We start from the raw sequence: 18,148 nt of genomic DNA on the forward strand, positions 1-18,148 counted from the left end.
GAGTAGCTCACGAATAGTTTGGTTTGTTTACACCCCTGGTCAAGAGTGATATGGAATGAAATATGGGCAGGTAGACTGAAACAGGGTCCATGGGTGCAAACGGGTCGGAAAAGTACCCAACAGAGCTTCACAAATTCAACACCTAAACTAAACCCCCAAATTACCAATTTCAACATAGCCTAACTACTATTGGAGTTAAATTATACATACACACACATCTATATATAAATTAGCTAGGGTTTTGAATGATAAACTCTTTTGATTTGATCTACAATGGGCGCTAGCAGAAAATTACAAGGCGAGATCGATCGAGTTCTGAAGAAGGTTCAAGAAGGCGTCGATGTATTCGATAGCATTTGGAACAAGGTTCGTCTTAATTCGATGTTTTATCACTTGTGTGTGTGTGTGTTTACTTCACTGATGTATGTTTACTGTTGTGTGTGTAGGTGTATGATACTGATAATGCGAATCAGAAGGAAAAGTTCGAGGCGGACTTGAAGAAGGAAATTAAGAAGCTCCAGAGGTATAGAGACCAGATCAAGACATGGATTCAATCCAGTGAGATTAAGGATAAGAAGGTTGGTCTTCTCGGTTGTATTTACGAGTCAGTTATGCGTTTTGAAGTAAAGCGTTTATAAGGTCACTGTGTCTTCTCTATAGGAAATTTGATTACGGAGAAGTGGGAAACGTTAATTAGTGCACACAATTGTAGTATGAAATGTTCTATATTTTTATAGGGTGTGTCCTTAAACACATTTGAGTGGTACGTTGGATGTTTTTATGTACAAAATGTTGATGTCAATTGTATTATGTGAACTTAAGTACTTGTTTATAAAATTTGTCCTTGTTTAATATTGCCAAGGCCCAAGCAAAGAACCACGAATCTCCACTATAACCTAGAAGTAAATTTTTTTATATAACACTAACTGGTGGCATTTACACCACTAAATTCTTATCAGCTACAATCCTTGGCGATATGAAATTGCCCAGTCAATTTAAATACTTTGTGGTGAAGTGAGCAAGTGTTAGGAGATGGTTTTAAGATTTATGTAAAACACTCAGTATAGGGAAGGGGAGTCTTCTTATGTTGAAATCAAGATTTATGCTGGTGAAATTGCCCAGTCAATGTAAATACTTTGTTGGTGAAGTGGGCAAGTGTTGCAAGATAGTTCGAAGATTTTTGTAATGCACTCAGTATAGGGAAGGGGAGTCTGCCTATGTTGAAATCAAGATTTTTATATTATATTAGTATTTCAGCAGGCAAGAAAAATCACCAAAAGTAGAATACAGCTAATGTGAATATATGGTGGCTGCGGGCATATGAATAACTATGTATATACTGATTCAAGCAACTTCAAAAGTTCCAAAAGTTGAACTTTTGCACGAGATCATTGCAGTGCGTAAACAAACTCCAGAATATAGACATGGTTGTTAATTATCTTAGAATTAAGTAGTTTCACTGAGCCAAATAAGAGTAATAACAAAATGAAGTCAATTAACATCATCAGGGACACAGATACAAATTCTATTCCTTTCCTTACAGTTTGAACAACAAGTTTTTTGTTAACTTAAGATCTCCACCCACAAACAAATAGGCATCTTCATTTTCCTTGTTCAACATTATCCTGTTGAGTAATTTTTCATACTTATAACCTGGGTTTTGATTAAGAATTTCAAGCAAGATCTGATCTTAGTTATATAATTAAATAATTTATATATATTTTATGTTGCTTGGAATCCTAGATATTAATCTAGATGATGGTCAGCTTAGATTGATCTAGAGATTTGAAATTAGAGCAAAGTTGATGCGCTTTACAATTAGAAGATGAACTAAAATTGTAATACATGTCGGTCTTTTTTCATGGTGTTTGAAAATGAAAGAGAAACATGCATGTGTAGAAACTTGGAATTTTCGTTTAGTCTATACCAGGATGCTTGGTTAGACCAATTTAAGCCTTGCTGGAGTACTACACACACACATATGTATATCTTTACAATATTATCAAAAACTAAACATGCAAAAGTTAGGTCGGTTTGTAGTCCAATACAGTGCATTATAACTGTTAGATCACTTAGTCAAATTGATTGGAACCGTTAGATAATATTCTATATATTACTATCAATGCTACTAAAGGTCAAAGGTTCAAATCCCATCAACAACATATTAAAATATTTATACTATAATATTTATCTAAAATATTACTCCCTCCGTCCCAATTTATCTGTCTTGTTTGACTTTTTGTGGTCAAATTGACCAAACTTTGACCAGTAATTAGTAATTATTCTTACATGATCTTGAAAATCGAAAAATTTACACTTTAAAGTAGAATAGATGTAGATTCTAGTAAAATATTTTTCATAATTTTTTTCTAATTATTTTATATATGTAAATTTTAGTCAAAGTTTGGTCAATTTGACCATAAAAAATAAAACAAGACAAATAAATTGGTAAGGAGGGAGTAATAAATAAGGTTCGAATCCCACAAACAATATATAAAAATTATATGTATATATATAATATACATATATATATACACACACTATACAATATTTACTTTAAATTTACAAACAAAGTACATTAATATGTTATATTTTAATTTAATTAAAGTTATAATTTATTATTAAAATTAGATTCATTAAAATTATTAAAATACACACACACACATTCCTGATTTTTCTTAATTAGTTAGTTAGTAGCTTTAGTAATAATTTATAAGTACAAAACAAATATTTTAGTAAAAGAAGTGGAGTCAAATGTTCCTTAGTTTGTATGTATTAAGGGTTCTAATACTGTAGAATGAATTAATTATGTGTGCAACCTTTTCTTTTCTTATATGCATTATTGTAAGTACAATATATACATGTCTGTTTATGTTAACATCTAGCATTTGTTTACGGAGTATTAACATTTTCTCGTGTTATTAAGCTTAGTTTGTAATAAGATTTTGTTCTATTTTAATGTCTACTTTGTTCTCAAGTTAATAATAAGTTTTTTTTGACACATGTTGACGTAGGTTAGTGCCTCTTATGAGCAGGCTCTGATGGATGCACGAAAACTTATTGAGCGTGAGATGGAAAGATTTAAGATATGTGAAAAGGAAACAAAAACTAAAGCGTTCTCTAAGGAAGGTCTTGGTCAACAGCCTAAAACAGTATGCACTGCTACTTCCTCTCATTTATCTTTGTTATAATATTTTATTTAGGATATTGTCTAATAACTGATTGTACTATATGAAATTTACTTTTCTCTTATGGTGAAAAATCAAAATGTGTAATAAGTATGTTTTGGTCTCTGCGCTGACTGGATACAAATATGACTATGGTCTTCTGATAGGACCCAAAGGAGAAGGCTAAATCCGAAACAAGGGATTGGTTAAACAACGTGGTATGGTACTTGATTTTGCGCAACTCACATAAAAATTCTTATATGTGCTGCTTTTAAGAAAAAAATATGGTTTAAAGAATGTAGTTTGTACATCACTAGTCCAGTTTCATGGAAGTTGAAATTTTTTATGGTGCACTGAACTTGTGTTTATTAAGTAATACAACAGATTCTATGTCATCAAGCGTAGGTTTCAGAGTTGGAATCCCAAATTGATAGCTTTGAAGCTGAGATGGAGGGGCTGACCGTTAAAAAAGGGAAAACCAGGCCACCTAGATTGGTACACATTAGGATGTCCTTTGTCTTTGAGATTTTCTTTTTGCACTTAGTTAAATTTTTTACTTCTGATGGATGATATTCACTTCAGACACATTTGGAAGCTTCTATAACTCGACACAAAGCTCATATCATGAAGTTAGAATTGATCCTTAGGCTCTTGGATAATGATGAACTGAGTCCTGATCAGGTCAATGATGTCAAGGATTTCTTGGATGACTATGTGGAACGTAATCAGGTATATGATGCTAGCCTTCTTCTTTCTTCTTTTTTCGTTAAGTAAGCCTTCTACTATCTTCCCTTGCATCACATTGTTGTGATTCGAATATTGTACTTCCCTACTATCTTTATCATTTGCAAAGCATCATTAGAACATTGGAGTGTGCAGATCTAGCTTTATTTAATTTGAAGGACATAAATTGAATTCTGTTGGAAGCACTAAAAAGCTGATTATTCTTTTATGCACTTAATTTCAGGAGGACTTTGAAGAGTTCAATGATGTTGATGAACTTTACATTTCTTTACCACTGGAAAAGGTGGAATCTCTTGAAGATCTGGTCACGATACCCCCTGGCCTTGTCAAGGTATATTATATGAGCTACAAAACATTGTTTAATAGTATTATGTCTGTTCTGTTACTGAGCGACTTTGGTTTGTCTTTGTCTACTCATAGGGTTAAAACACACGTGCATGTTTCTGAGAATAAAGATTCTTTTTAACCTTATAGAGTGTCCAATCTTTTTTTAAGAATAAAGATTCCTTTTTAACCTTATAACAAGAGGGAGACTAAAATAGCACTACTAGGCTATTTGCAACAACAATATGTAGACTGATGTCAATTTACCGAAAAGTTGAAGAGGTGTTATTGTTCATGGGTGCTGATTATGAAGTGAAAGTTCATCATTTTTTCTAAAAGCACTTAGAATGACAATTATATTTCCCACTTTTAGACCCCCATCCATTATAAGTATTTATTAATCATTTAATCTTGCGAGACCTTGCTTTTGCTGCCATATAAGTGTGCAAGTCTTTGGATATCATTCACTTTGCTTGGGTGTCATTGCCAAGCTCTTGTGGCTTTGCTAGATCTAACTTTAAATCTTCTCCCTGGGTGATGCTTACACTCGCATTCACTTTGTAGCTTGTTTGTAATGTCAACATGTAGGGGGAAACTAACAACACAGTGTTTCCAACACACAAATTCAAAATTTGATTTAACTCACATATTTTCTTTGTTTTGGTTATTAGTTCCGTTACATAACTTGCTAAGAGAATTTTCTTTTCCCCGAGAACATTTTATAGAAATTTTTTACCCTCATATTTGGAGCATCTACTCTAACACAATTTAGAGGGTTCAACAAGCAATTAATCACACGATGAAGGCTGTAATACTCTTTGTAGTAGCAGTGCATAGATATATACATGTTTGCTTTGTTTTGTTTATGTGTTCAGTGACAAAAGATTTTGACTGATTAAGAGACAGGATAGCAACATATGTGTTTTAGTGGCTCTTTTAGCCTAGTAGGTGTTATGGGCTTGTTGTGAAACGTTCTGTGTTGTGGAACTTCTGTAATTATTTGGCATATGGTTTCGCTCAAGTTTCTTTTTTCCTTTCTACAGGTAACTACACTCACAAGAACATAAACACACACCTTCGTTCCTATGTAAATGTCCCTCTGGAAAAAGATTTAGCGAGTTTAGCAATGTTTACTCTAATACACACACACACACACACAAAGACACACACACACACATATATATAAATATATGATCCGGTTCACATGGAACCAAATTATTCTTAGAACTTAGACTTGCTATAAACCATTAGATCTAAAATGTGTGGCTGAGATTGTAATTAGTATTTAATTATATACTCTATATCTACTTATATGTTATGTATGTGTATACTTATAGAAACACAATAAACAATGGTTTACAGCTAACTTAAATACTTTCTATAATTAATTCAATTTTTCATTATTATTTATTAACTACATTCACATGATAAAATAGTACGATAAATTATATTTCATAAATATTAATGCATAACACAATTTAAATTATATTATTACAAAACATGTTTTGTAGAAATACGGCTGTAGAATATTTTTTATTTCAAAAGGTAAAATATCATTATATAAAATATAAAATATTACTGTAGTATATTATTTATATTTATTATTCGTTAACAGGCATAAAAAATAACATATATTGTTATAGTACGTTATATATTATAGATAATTTAATTAAATTATTAAATTGATACTGCTACAGAACTTGAATTGGTTAGCTATGAAAGATAATTTATGATTATATTATTTTTATGGTGAAATATAACTTGCACATTAATTGTCATAATTATGATTAATATACAACTCATTATTTCTATATTTAAATGATCGTCATATCAATGACCATTCATTTTATCTTAGTCTATTGGATATGTATATGGTCTAAGTTCTAACGTGTGTGTGTATATATATATATATATATAGGGATAGGATCAAATAAAACTTTTTTAAGTTACAAACTTACAAACTTTTTTTTATTCTCCCGTCGTGTTGATTCTTAGTTATAGAAAGTATCTGCATTGAAATTTTTTGAAAAAAACATCACAATTTTTAAAAATATCGCATAAATAAATCGCCCTTTCAACTGGTGTTCAACATCGGGTGTAGAACACTAATTATCATTATGTTGAATATATCTATAAAGATGTTTAAATTATACCTTTGGGGTGGGGGTAGGGTCTAGAATCATAAATATTAGTTATATAATACGTTTAACTAAGTTCTTACATTGAAAAATTAGTTTATGTACTTGTCCAACACAAATTTTAATCGATTTTCAACAAAATATGTTAAAAAAATGTTGAACTCAAATTATATATGTGCTGAACGCATAAAGTTTGTAAGTTTGTATAAGAACCCGCCCATATATATATATATATATATATATATATATATATATATATGCATAAGAATTGAGTATAAGAATACAATATTTAGAAAATGATGTTGGATCATGCAACAGACACTACTGTTCTCATGTTCTCATTTATAACCTGTTTTCCACTGAACATGATCATATATATATGTACACACACACACACACATTATACAGGCCATTGCTCGAATAATGAGCAGTAAAGAATTTATCTAATATTTGATTTGGTTCTAATCTTAAGCCAATTAACCTTTCATTATGAATAATAATAGTATCTATTATGGTTCAACAATAGCACAATTCTATGTAATTTACACACACACACACACATATGATTCTATTTGGATTTTATGCAAGATTTAATAACATTTGATTTTTTATAATTTGGATGAGATCCGATATGTTAGCTCAATTGTTGTTTAACTTTGTGACTCTATTATTAACAAATTAATTATTCTTTATGAAAGATGAAATGTTGTGATAGTGTTCTCTCTAAAGTGTTCTTTATGGAGTGCAACCAAAGTACTTTTTCATGAGCTTTTCGAAATTGAAGACATTTATTTAAAAAAGGCTTTATTTTGTCTTCAGACATTTTTTGAGTATGCCAGTTAGATGGTACATGTATTTATGGAAGTGCTGACTTATCTTTTTAATTGTCATTTTACACATCGCCAATGTGTTGCATATAAATCCTTGAGTTGTCATGGTCTCATGGATACTTTTGTTTGTATTTGTATATATATAAACAACAAGATGATACGGACATAAACACTGAGTTTGCTTGATACTAAACGCCAATTATCTGTCTGCAATCGTGTGGAACATGCATTGAACATGTTCCACTTGTAAGTCTAGATGCTCTTATAAAAGAGTAGTTTTATTTTTCTGTTTCCGCAGGGTGTTGGTGCAACCAGTGCAATTTTAAGTTTGAAACCCTCTCTGACAACATCTTCAGCTCAACTGCCGGTATGTTATCTCTCAGTATACAGACTAGATGGTATAACTTGGAGGTGATTGTTTCAGTTAGAGAAGCTTGTTGGAGATTTCCTTAATTAGGACTTTCCGTCCTTTCAATTTGTAGATCATATAGTAAAAGGGTATATCTGCCACGACAAGTATATCATAAGTTTTAAAACTGTTATTCCAGTGGCATATGCTTTGAGCATGAATGCTTGATATATGAGAGATTATTTCTGGGCTTTCCCCTATAGAGCTTCTAATGATGGGGCATGTATAACTTAAATGTGAACCATATTAATAATCTTTAAATTCTGACACATGTTTCCACATTCGAATCATCTTTGTTATAATTGGTCTAAGGCCGGTTTTATGTCGCCCCCAACTTGCCGCATGGGAAAGTGCTGTGGGGAAAAATGATAAGTGTTTGGGATATAGATAATAAACAGTTTAGTTTGAAGCTTTTTTTTTCTTTTTTAAATTAAGTTGAGGATTAAGGTCATATTTATCCAACATATTAATACAGCTTTTCTCTTAATTTGTGAAAGCCTTTTTCTTCAAAATTAATCTAACAGTCGCTTTCCCAGCTTATATGCAAAGCAAGTGTAGTGTTACATACTTGAAAAAGTACCTTTTGGGTTTGGAAAGCAATGCCAGATAGGCTCTTATTGTGTTGTTCTATTACATAATGTGTCGAGGCAGGAATATGAACAATAGCTGCAACATATTTAATTTGCATGAATATGGTTAAGTTAAAAATTGAATAGGCGAGTTGAGTCTTCGGAGATTTCTTCCATCTATGTCTGTGTGTGTTCGCAACCCCCCCCCCCCCCCCCCCCCCCCCAGACATCTAATGTTCTTATTCTTTTAAATTCTTTGATCTGCAATGGAACAACTTTTGGTAGGATGCCCTATAATAATGTGGTTCTCTGTAAGTATCTAAGTTTTATATCTTTAACTAATAATTTTGGTTATAGTTCTGGTCATCTGAATATGCAGCTGTACTTGAATTTTATGTAGAATTTGTGATTCCTTGCTATATATTTTGATAAATCTCTAATCTGTACTGCAATTTGGAGGTTGCTACCCGTGACTTGCTCTAATTACTACTGATTGATCTAGTGTATAGTCTTTCGTCTGTTACTTAGTGAGCAAATTACTTTAATTAATGTAGTGCCCGTCTAGAATATATGTATGAACCAACCAGACTATAAGCTATTCCCACTCTTTCAGGAAGCTTGTATTTCTGGGATATCTTTGTCTCTCGTCTTTTTTGGATGGAGAGATTTTATATTCTTCGAAATTTTACATGGTATTCTACATTATTTGTATCGCCAGAGGATACTGATTAATGGATGAAAACCTCATATATGATAGTTTATCTTGGCATCTATTTTGGAAAAGAAGCCATATAGTGGTGATAGTTCATGTTTGCTTCTGATAACAGAGACATAGTTTATTACTAATTTTAAGAGGTTCGACACCTGATAAGTCTGCCAATGCCGGCCAATTCTTTGACCATAATTATATGGTGAGCCAAGGTGCAATAAACATTTGGGGTATGTCAGTGGATCAAAGAGTTCCACAATGAAAAATGTTGTGTGTTTTAGAGGACAATAACTGCTAGGTTCACAATCCAAATATGTTCATATTGCATGTTGGCTTGTATTAGTATTCTCTTCAGTCTTGTTTATCTGTTCTGAATATTTTACATGCATTGTTAACTGTGTGGTGCATGCTTTTACAGGCTGCTCTGACATCTACAGACCAGCCGAGTTCTTCTGTCCTTGAGCAAGTTGAAGAGACTGTTTTCCAAGACAGTACTTCAGATGTTCCAAAAACTCCATCTTCTAAAAGTACTGCTGTTGGTGCTTCTGCTCCAACACCACCAACAGGTAGCCATACGACTGGCATTCCAAATAACACTGCTCATATCTTACCTGGCATGTCTACTGCTTCAGCAATACAGTCAGGTCCAAGTCCTGCTAAGGGGATGTTGGAAATTGCTTCTGCTGTTGTTTCTTCGGCTCCAGTAAGTATATCTGTTTCTACCAAGGAAGAAGAATTTACTGGTTCTCCTGGTCGCAAATCATCCCCTGCTCTTTCCGAAACTGGTTTAAGAGGTGTTGGTAGAGGTAGCCTGTCCAGTCCACTATCAACTGCTAATCCTCCAAGTTCTGGCAGTACTATTCCTAACAATGGAGCCTTTGGTGCATTAACTCCTGCCTCCGAAATTGCAAAGAGAAATATGGTAGGTGCTGATGAGAGACTTGCCGGTACTGGTATAGTGCAGCCATTGGACTCCCCTCTGAGTAATAGAATTATGTTGTCGCACGCTGCTAAAGCTTTCGATGGAATTAACATGACTGAGAATGGGAATCTTGGTGAAGCTGCAGGTATTTCCCCCAGGATTTTCTCTCCTGGGATGCAATGGAGGCCTGGAAGTTCCTTTCAAAACCAAAATGAAGTGGTATGTGTCGCCTTTATTTATCATTCTAATTTTATGCTTTTAGCCCATCATCTGGTAACTGCTTTGAAAATGTGCCATCTTATAGTCTGGTTTCTGAAAGGAACTTTAGGATTCTAATGATGTATAAATTTAGTGACAGTGTTGGTAAATGTATAAATGATGTATATGTTTCATAAATTCTTAAGCTTCTTTCATAATTTGGTGTACTGATAGGTCTGCTTGAGGACATTGTTTTTAGCTTTGGCCAATGTACCATTGCTATATTCTAATGCTGCAGTTATTCATTGTTGTGAAACTATGTATTTGCATTTTCAGGGGCAGCTTCGTGGAAGAACTGAAATTGCACCTGACCAGAGGGAGAAGTTTTTACAGCGTCTCCAACAGGTACAACAAGGTCAAAGTACTATGCTGGGCATGCCTCCCCTTGCTGGTGAAAATCACAAGCAATTTTCATCACAGCAACACAATTCGCTCCTACAGCAGGTAATTTTATATTTAATATCATATAAATTGGTGCTGATGTCTATGTATCTCATAGTTGCCCAATTGTGAATTGTGTTGGGAATCTGAAATTTTGAGTTGCAAAAAATAATTTTACAGATACATCTTTCTTTGTTATGGGTAATTGGGTATCTATATTATTGGACAGTCGTATACTTGCGTAATGGCGTATGTATCAACTTAGTCCAGTATATCTATTGAAAACTCTACATGGATGAAAGCTAAGTAAGATCTAGTTCTAATAGTAATATGGAGTTGGAAGTGAGGATTAATAACTTCTAAATTTAGGTGACATGGAACAAAATGTGGAGGGATTTATTAGAAGAGACATGACTCATGAGTACTCTTTTAGGGTTTCCAAAGTAGAACAGGTTGTCACTTTTAGAAGTTGGACATAGTTTAGTGTTTTTTTAAGATGTTGCTAGTCTGTTTTGAACTTGATGTTAAATCTTTGTAAGTAGTCGTAACTGAGCTAGAATCCTATATCCCAATACATAGTATGGTGAGAATTGCGGTTTGAACCTTAATTGATGGTTGTTTCTGTGACTTCTAGTTGCATTCCTGCATGTGATATGTAAACTTCGTTTTCGTTCTTGTATCATAAATTTGTAAAAGTATTAGGTTTGAACAGTCTTTCTTTCTGAGGTCTGTTCAGAAGGTCCTTTTTGATATATAACCATGATTGTTATGAACTGAAGGGGCCAAAGTGAATTTAAAGAAAGAGACACTTTGATTATTCAAATAACTATAGATATTTTGACGTAGAAATGAAGAAGTGAATGATAATGATCATCCTAAAGCTTTCAAGTAACTTACCTTGTGCTTGAGGTGAAAATAATGAAACTGCACCTTATTCACATCCTCAGCCTTTCGTGTTGACACTGGAAGTTTTTATTCATTTAATCAGCACCTCCGTATATACTAGCTGAATTTTGATCTGACTTTGAATGTCAAGTATCTTTCCTGGGCTGGTGAGCTGGTGATAAGCTCGAAGTCTGGTAACAACACTGGGCCTGCTCCAACTGCCCTTTTGTGCTGAGGCACGTGAAACACGGGATAAATCATGCTCGTTGGTGGCAATTCCAGCATTTTTTTGCAACTAGTGGCAATTATTAATTGTTACCCACTTTTATAGAAACGAGTTGCTAGTTTTTCAAATGACCATTTTTCTTATGATTTCTGGCTGTAAGCGTGTAGCTTGAGCAAGACTAAATTTCATACTTGATGTGTATCTCTTCATGATCTGTTGAGATCGAAGGAGATTAAGTCGCCCATCCGATATAGCATCGCAGAGTGAAGAGGAACAGAGTGGAGAATATCTATATATGTTATAAATTAGTTTATATGAAGTCAGTTCAGAGAGAATTATATTACTCCATTGTTTAAATGGTTTATGTGGGGCTAGTAGTTTATTAATTATGTAGGTTTATTTAGATAAGCCCAAATTTTTACGGGCCTTGGTCGGTTATGATATTTTATTAGGGTTTCTATTTCCTATAAGCATTATAATCCCCACATATTTAATTAGACTTTATTTTAATATATTATTCGTATATGAAATTTGCTCTATCATGGGTTGAGATCCACGACTTTTATCCCTTCTGCGGTTGGGAAACCCTTGGGGTAGTGGGTGTTCTGTGGTTCATCCACTCGAGTTCTAGCTTTCGCATTGTTCTTATTCATATATCACAAATTCTGCAAGTTTTCCTTCATCACGGAGCTGGAGGGATTCTTCCACAGGCTGTAAAGTGGTGTGCCCTGTCCATAGGCTGACCAGATTGGATGGTTCATGTCTTTACGAGTTTGGGATGGCGTCATTTTAGTCAACAAATGAGGAAAGGTGTTATACCAAACTCAGCCCAGTGAATTCACTTGGCCATATGCCAGGCTGGCCTGAAACAAAGCGACAGAGGTTGTTTTTGAGTCGCTTATTTACCATTTCTGACTGCCCTTTTGGATGACACCCGTACTTCTTTTCAATAAAGTGCCCTGTAGTTGAAAAATCTTGCACCAAAACAAGTTCACAAAAATCCTATCTCTGACTGAAATTATTAAGACAGTAAATCCATGTAACAGTACAATCTCTGTGATAAAAGCTGCAGTGGCCGTCAATGCTCAAAATTGTTGCTTCAGCCTTATAAAGTGTGCATACAACACGAAATATGATGTATCCTTTTGATGGTGGTAATCTTTCAATAAAATTGTGTGACTTGATCCCAGACTTTTGGTCGGCAGAGGCAAGGGTTTTAACAACCCATCTGGACTCTGATTTGACGTTTTATGCTGCTAACATGTAGAAAACTTCTGGACATAATTCGTGATGTTCTTTTTCATGCCTGTCCAGAACTAATTAGCTGCCATCCTCAAGTAAGTCTTAACTTCTCCAGAATGTCCAGTGAGGGGGGAATCATGATTTCTTCAGGAGATGCGGAATGAAGGATGATGTTTTTTGAAGAGTATATTTCCTTTTGCACCCCGCTGGTTTTGGCCAAAATCACTTTATTACCTATACTTTCTATAATTGCACTGTGCATCCCTTTACTATTTTTGGCGCGTCAGTTTGCACCCTTCCGTTAAAAAACACAGGGTAGTTTGGGCAATATATAAAAATTAATTATTGATAGATCTTTATTTATTTATTTTGACCCTCTAAACGATATTTTTTGAAAATTCTTAAAGAATGAAAGTTGTAGAGAACGAAAAGATCCTTTTAAAACAATAAAATTCAAAATTATTGAAATCTTTTTTGTAATTTTTTTCTAGATTACAAAAATTAAAAATCTTGTAAAAATTCGTAATAAATTCAATTAATTTAGGATTTCGATAATTTTTGATGATTCAGAAACCCTTTCAATTACCTATAACTTTCGTTCATGTTGTCTCCTCATATTATGTTTTGAAATATTTTTGAAATAATAAAAATGTATTTACAACTCATGTTTTTAGTTTAAAATTCAATTTTTCAAAAATATTTCGAAACATGATATGAGGAAACAACATGAACGAAAGTTATAGACGATTGAAAGTGTTTTCCGAATCATCAAATATCATCGAAATCCGAAATTAATTGAATTTATTACGAATTTTTACAAGATCTTTAATTTTTGTAATCTAGAAAAAAATTACAAAAAAGATTTCAATAATTTTGAATTTTATTGTTTTAAAAGGATCTTTTCGTTCTCTACAACTTTCATTCTTTAAGAATTTTCAAAAAATATCGTTTAGAGGGTCAAAAAAATAAATAAAGATCTATCAATAATTAATTTTTATATATTGCCCAAACTACCCCTGTGTTTTTTAACGGAAGGGTGCAAACTGACGCGCCAAAATTAGTAAAGGGATGCACAGTGCAATTATAGAAAGTATAGGTAATAAGGTGATTTTGGCCAAAACCAGCGGGGTGCAAAAGGGAATATACTCTTTTTTGAATGACCCGTCTGCTGATTATATACCAACCTGTCACCGAGTGAAGCCTGTCTACCCCCCTTGTCGCTTACTGACTTCTATATCAGCCTTTAAACAGGTGTGAATAAGTCTCGGTCAATCTCCTTACGTATCAAGTCTTGGTCAATCACACTTGTGTAAGTCGTCATGCTTAGCACTACCTTCTCTTCTGTCTCGCTTGACAACGCATCTGCAAATCAGTTTGAAGCACCATTGTTGTAACTTATATCAAAGTCAAAACCTACGCTATGCTGCCCATTTTAATAGTTCGCCCCTACTTCCTGTTGCTGCATTATAAATCAAAGGCTTTGTTGTTTGGTATGGATGCCTAAATGATGACCCATAAGTTAGTACTTAAACTTCTGCACTGCCAAACATATAGCAATTAGCTCCTTTTCATACCCCGACTTCAAACGAGTTCTCACGCTCTAGATCTTACTGAAAAAAGCACTGATATTCCTAACTGTATCAACTTCCCTGGTATGCTGTAAATGGACACATCAGTTTCAAGTACAAACAGAATTGAGAAGTCAGGCATTGCTAATATGGCGAGAGCAACCATGGCATTCATCGGTTTTTTAAAGGAGATCGTGGCAATGGAGTTGATCTTTCTTCAATTGATCTGTCACGGGCTGAGCAAATTGGGCATAATGGATTATGGACTTGCAGTAGTAGCCCATTAACCCAAGGAACACTTCCAGAACCTTACTAATGTCTACTGCTGTACCTTTTTCAGATGTCACGTGCCCCAGATATGCTATTTATCACCGCCTAAAGTCACACTTCAATTCAAGCAAGCACAGTGTGGTCAACCAATGTGTGAGATTCTGCATTGTGCAATGAGGCAGAAAAGCGGCGAGCCTAGAAAGGTTCAAGCTCCTGGTGTCTGTTACTTTCTATCCTAGAAATTAAGTGTCGCACGCATTGGTTATCCTCGTAAGATGAAAGTGCCAAGCTATGGGGTCTCCCCATCTTTTTATTAAGCTTTTGGACCATAAGTTATATCGTACATGTTGGCACTAACTCCACTGTTATTGGCGACAGATTAAGCTTGACTTGGTGTCAGTGTATATTAAATAAGAAATAGCATTTAACTGCTGAAGACATACCTCATTCTTCAAGAGTACTAGAAGACCCAGAAATGAGAATTTGTGGTGTCTGAAACTATAAAAATTTCTCTTTCTGCTTGGTATACCAATCCTCTTTACCTTATGTGTGTGATAAATGATGCTGTGTATATGCTTTGTGACATTTTTCTGGTCTTTGCTGTTACATTTTATCAGTAAAGTAATAAAATTATGCAAATCAAAAACATATTTTCAGTTCAATTCTCAGAGCTCAGCTGCCTCACCTCAAGTTGGGTTAGGAATTGGAGTTCAAGCACCTAGTGTCAGCACTGTCACATCTGCCTCGTTGCAACAGCAGCCAAATCCGACTCTTCAACAACAATTTAGTCAGCATGGACCAATGTCAACTAGTCTTAAAGATTCAGGTATCCTGGTGTAAATTTGCTATAACACCTCAAATATATTTTCCTTTGCTTTGTTATCTCGATTTACTTCCTACAAGTAATACTTCAATACAGCTTAATTCACCTTCTCTACTAGTCCACTCAAAGTATGTTGAGGACTCGTGGAATAGGGGAAGTCCTTAGACTCATTACCTTTATTATCTTTTGTATTTGATGCAGATGTAGGTCATGCAAAAGTTGACGAGTTGCAGCACCAGCCGAATGTATCCGATGATTCAGCTGCCGAATCTTCCCCGAGGACAGGCGTTGTCAAGAATCTCATGAACGAGGATGATATAAAAGCTTCATATGCTTTAGACACACCAGTATGTTTACATATATATGGATCACTTTGCATGATGTATATGACTATCAGATGCTTTCATGAAGTTCATTCTGTTCTGATAGTCGTATGTTTTGTTGAAACCGGGAAATGCAAGGCAACATTTTTACTCACTGTTTTGCTTCTTCCTTGCGAAAAGTATCTCATAAAAGCAAATTTAAATTATTATCCAGACTATGCTTTCTTGATCTGATGAATTTCCTTGAGCAAATATTTAAATGACAAAAATTTGATAATATCTGTTAGTCACAATGGTTGGGAGCTTCATCGCTAAAGCAGTTTTAGCTTTTTAAAGTCCTTCCATAATAATGTAATGGATTCCCTTTGTTCCAAAACTATGGAATGTGCATATCAAGTCACTGATGAGGTGAGCTTTTCTTGATCTCTACTGCAGGGTGGAGTGACTGGATCCTCAACAGAGGCCGCCCAAATGCCAAGAGACGTTGATCTCTCTCCTGGGCAACCTCTACAATCCAATCAGTCTTCAGGAAGCCTTGGTGTTATTGGTCGGAGAAGTGTTTCTGACCTTGGTGCCATTGGTGGACCATCTCTGAATTCTGCGGGTATGCATGATCAATTATACAATTTGCAGATGCTTGAGTCTGCATATTACAAACTTCCTCAGCCAAAAGACTCAGAACGTGCAAAGAGCTACACCCCAGTATGATACAATAATATACTTATTTCACCTTCTATTACACTATTATACATATGATTTGAGATTACTGTATAACATATGGTATGTTGGAATTCACAGAGGCACCCTGCCATAACCCCTTCCAGTTATCCTCAAGTACAGGCCCCTATTGTCAATAATCCTGCCTTTTGGGAAAGACTTGGAGCTGATAATTATGGCACTGATACCCTATTTTTTGCATTTTACTATCAACAGGTAGGTTGGGATATATGTTGGCCATTCAATTGAGTTGCATAATTATTAGTAGATGTGGCTAGATAAGTGTTATTTTGCTGTTCTCAAGTTGCCGCTCATTTTATGCAGAATACTTATCAGCAATATCTGGCTGCAAAGGAATTAAAGAAGCAATCATGGAGATTCCATAAAAAATACAACACGTGGTTTCAACGACACGAGGAGCCAAAACTGGCCACTGATGATTATGAGCAGGGGACATATGTGTACTTTGATTTCCATATCAGTGACGAGTCGCAGCATGGATGGTTCGCTTCCTTGACTCTGTTCTTGCTTTCTTTTCCTGGTGACGTACATATGTTTTCGCTGTTTTTGTGTTTGTCTTTACTGGTGATGGATATTTCTTCGACGACTTCAGTTTAAAATCATGACATCTGTAGTTATAAGTCAGTCATGATTATGCAGGGGACATTGTGTGAATGAATTTGGTAGAGGCATATTAAATATTAGTGGATTGGGCTGATTTTACCTTTTTTTCCTGCAAATTATTGGATGCACTATAATAGCCGGGATAGTCAGCTTATAAATATCTTATGGTCGCAACCTTACATGCTTATTTGAATTCTAGTTTCACAATTCGGCTCTTTAAAAGTTTCTCACTTGGAAGTTAATATAGTCAGCTTATGTCTATATATGGCATATGGCTTTTGAAATCCTTAATTATCTTATGGTTGCAACCATATGCAAGGTACATTAATCATTTTAATTCTAGTTTCACAATTTGGCTCTTTAAAAGTTCACCGCGTGGAAATTAGGGATGACTCCCTGTAATGAAATAGAATTGCTTAGTTGGTTAACTTTATTCTGGGAATGCTTCATCTGTTTAATTTGATGTCAATAGTTAAGGATACACATAAATCCCAGACATGATATAATTTCTAATTATATCTTTTTCTGATGTGTGTGTTGTTGGTCAGGTGCCAAAGAATCAAGACCGAGTTCAGATTCGAGTACAACTATCTTGAAGATGAACTTATCGTTTGAAATGTATATAGTCCCTAGATACTGTGGATTGGAGATTAAAATGTAGTTTTGATCATGCATTGTTTTCTTTATTTCCTGTCAACGTTTACAAACTGTATTCAGCATTCAAATCGCATCAGTGAAATTGTGTATTTTTCGCTATCTAATAAATCCCGCAAGTTTCCAGTATCTTCTGTACCTTTTAATTTGGTACATGCTATGGAATGTAGTATATTAACATGAAAGTACACGTGTGTGTGTGGAGAGAGAGAGAGTGTGTGTTTGTCCCTGGAAAATCACTATAGAGTCTAACAGAGAACACTTATATATACACATAAAATTCATGTATCGATGTCATTATTCATCAAATATATAGTTAGTAAATCAAAAAATAACTAAAGTTTAATATTTTTTCCTTCAAAAAA

The 18,148-nt window shown here is 34.4% G+C and overlaps 1 protein-coding gene across 6 annotated transcripts; it reads left to right on the forward strand.

Annotated features, from left to right (window-relative positions):
* The first annotated feature begins 54 nt into the window (after positions 1-54).
* Positions 55-17,912, forward strand: LOC108223027 (uncharacterized). Of its 6 annotated transcripts, none has more exons than XM_017397068.2 (16): positions 55-366; positions 447-578; positions 3,015-3,152; positions 3,335-3,385; positions 3,573-3,662; positions 3,750-3,896; positions 4,135-4,242; positions 7,502-7,570; positions 9,309-10,031; positions 10,347-10,514; positions 15,300-15,468; positions 15,667-15,812; positions 16,224-16,490; positions 16,587-16,721; positions 16,830-17,008; positions 17,678-17,912. In XM_017397068.2, the coding sequence occupies exons 1-16, from the start codon at positions 274-276 to the stop codon at positions 17,742-17,744; spliced, it is 2,682 nt and encodes an 893-aa protein (XP_017252557.1). In that variant the 5' UTR covers positions 55-273; the 3' UTR covers positions 17,745-17,912. The 6 variants fall into 6 exon arrangements, with proteins under 6 accessions (XP_017252557.1, XP_017252559.1, XP_063949077.1 ...); XM_017397070.2 differs by having other exon boundaries at positions 63-366; positions 3,036-3,152; XM_064093007.1 differs by having other exon boundaries at positions 92-366; positions 3,036-3,152; positions 15,312-15,468.
* Positions 17,913-18,148: the final 236 nt, after the last annotated feature.

This window comes from Daucus carota, chromosome 5, assembly GCF_001625215.2.
Source record: "Daucus carota subsp. sativus chromosome 5, DH1 v3.0, whole genome shotgun sequence".
NCBI classification, from domain to species: domain Eukaryota; kingdom Viridiplantae; phylum Streptophyta; class Magnoliopsida; order Apiales; family Apiaceae; genus Daucus; species Daucus carota.

Excerpts from the sequence above, each read along its gene's own strand:
- LOC108223027 (XM_017397068.2), top strand. The coding sequence starts at position 274 with ATGGGCGCTAGCAGAAAATTACAAGGCGAGATCGATCGAGTTCTGAAG. Across the intron at positions 10,515-15,299 it reads ACAATTCGCTCCTACAGCAG|TTCAATTCTCAGAGCTCAGC; the intron begins GTAATTTTATAT and ends ACATATTTTCAG. Across the intron at positions 16,491-16,586 it reads GTGCAAAGAGCTACACCCCA|AGGCACCCTGCCATAACCCC; the intron begins GTATGATACAAT and ends TGGAATTCACAG.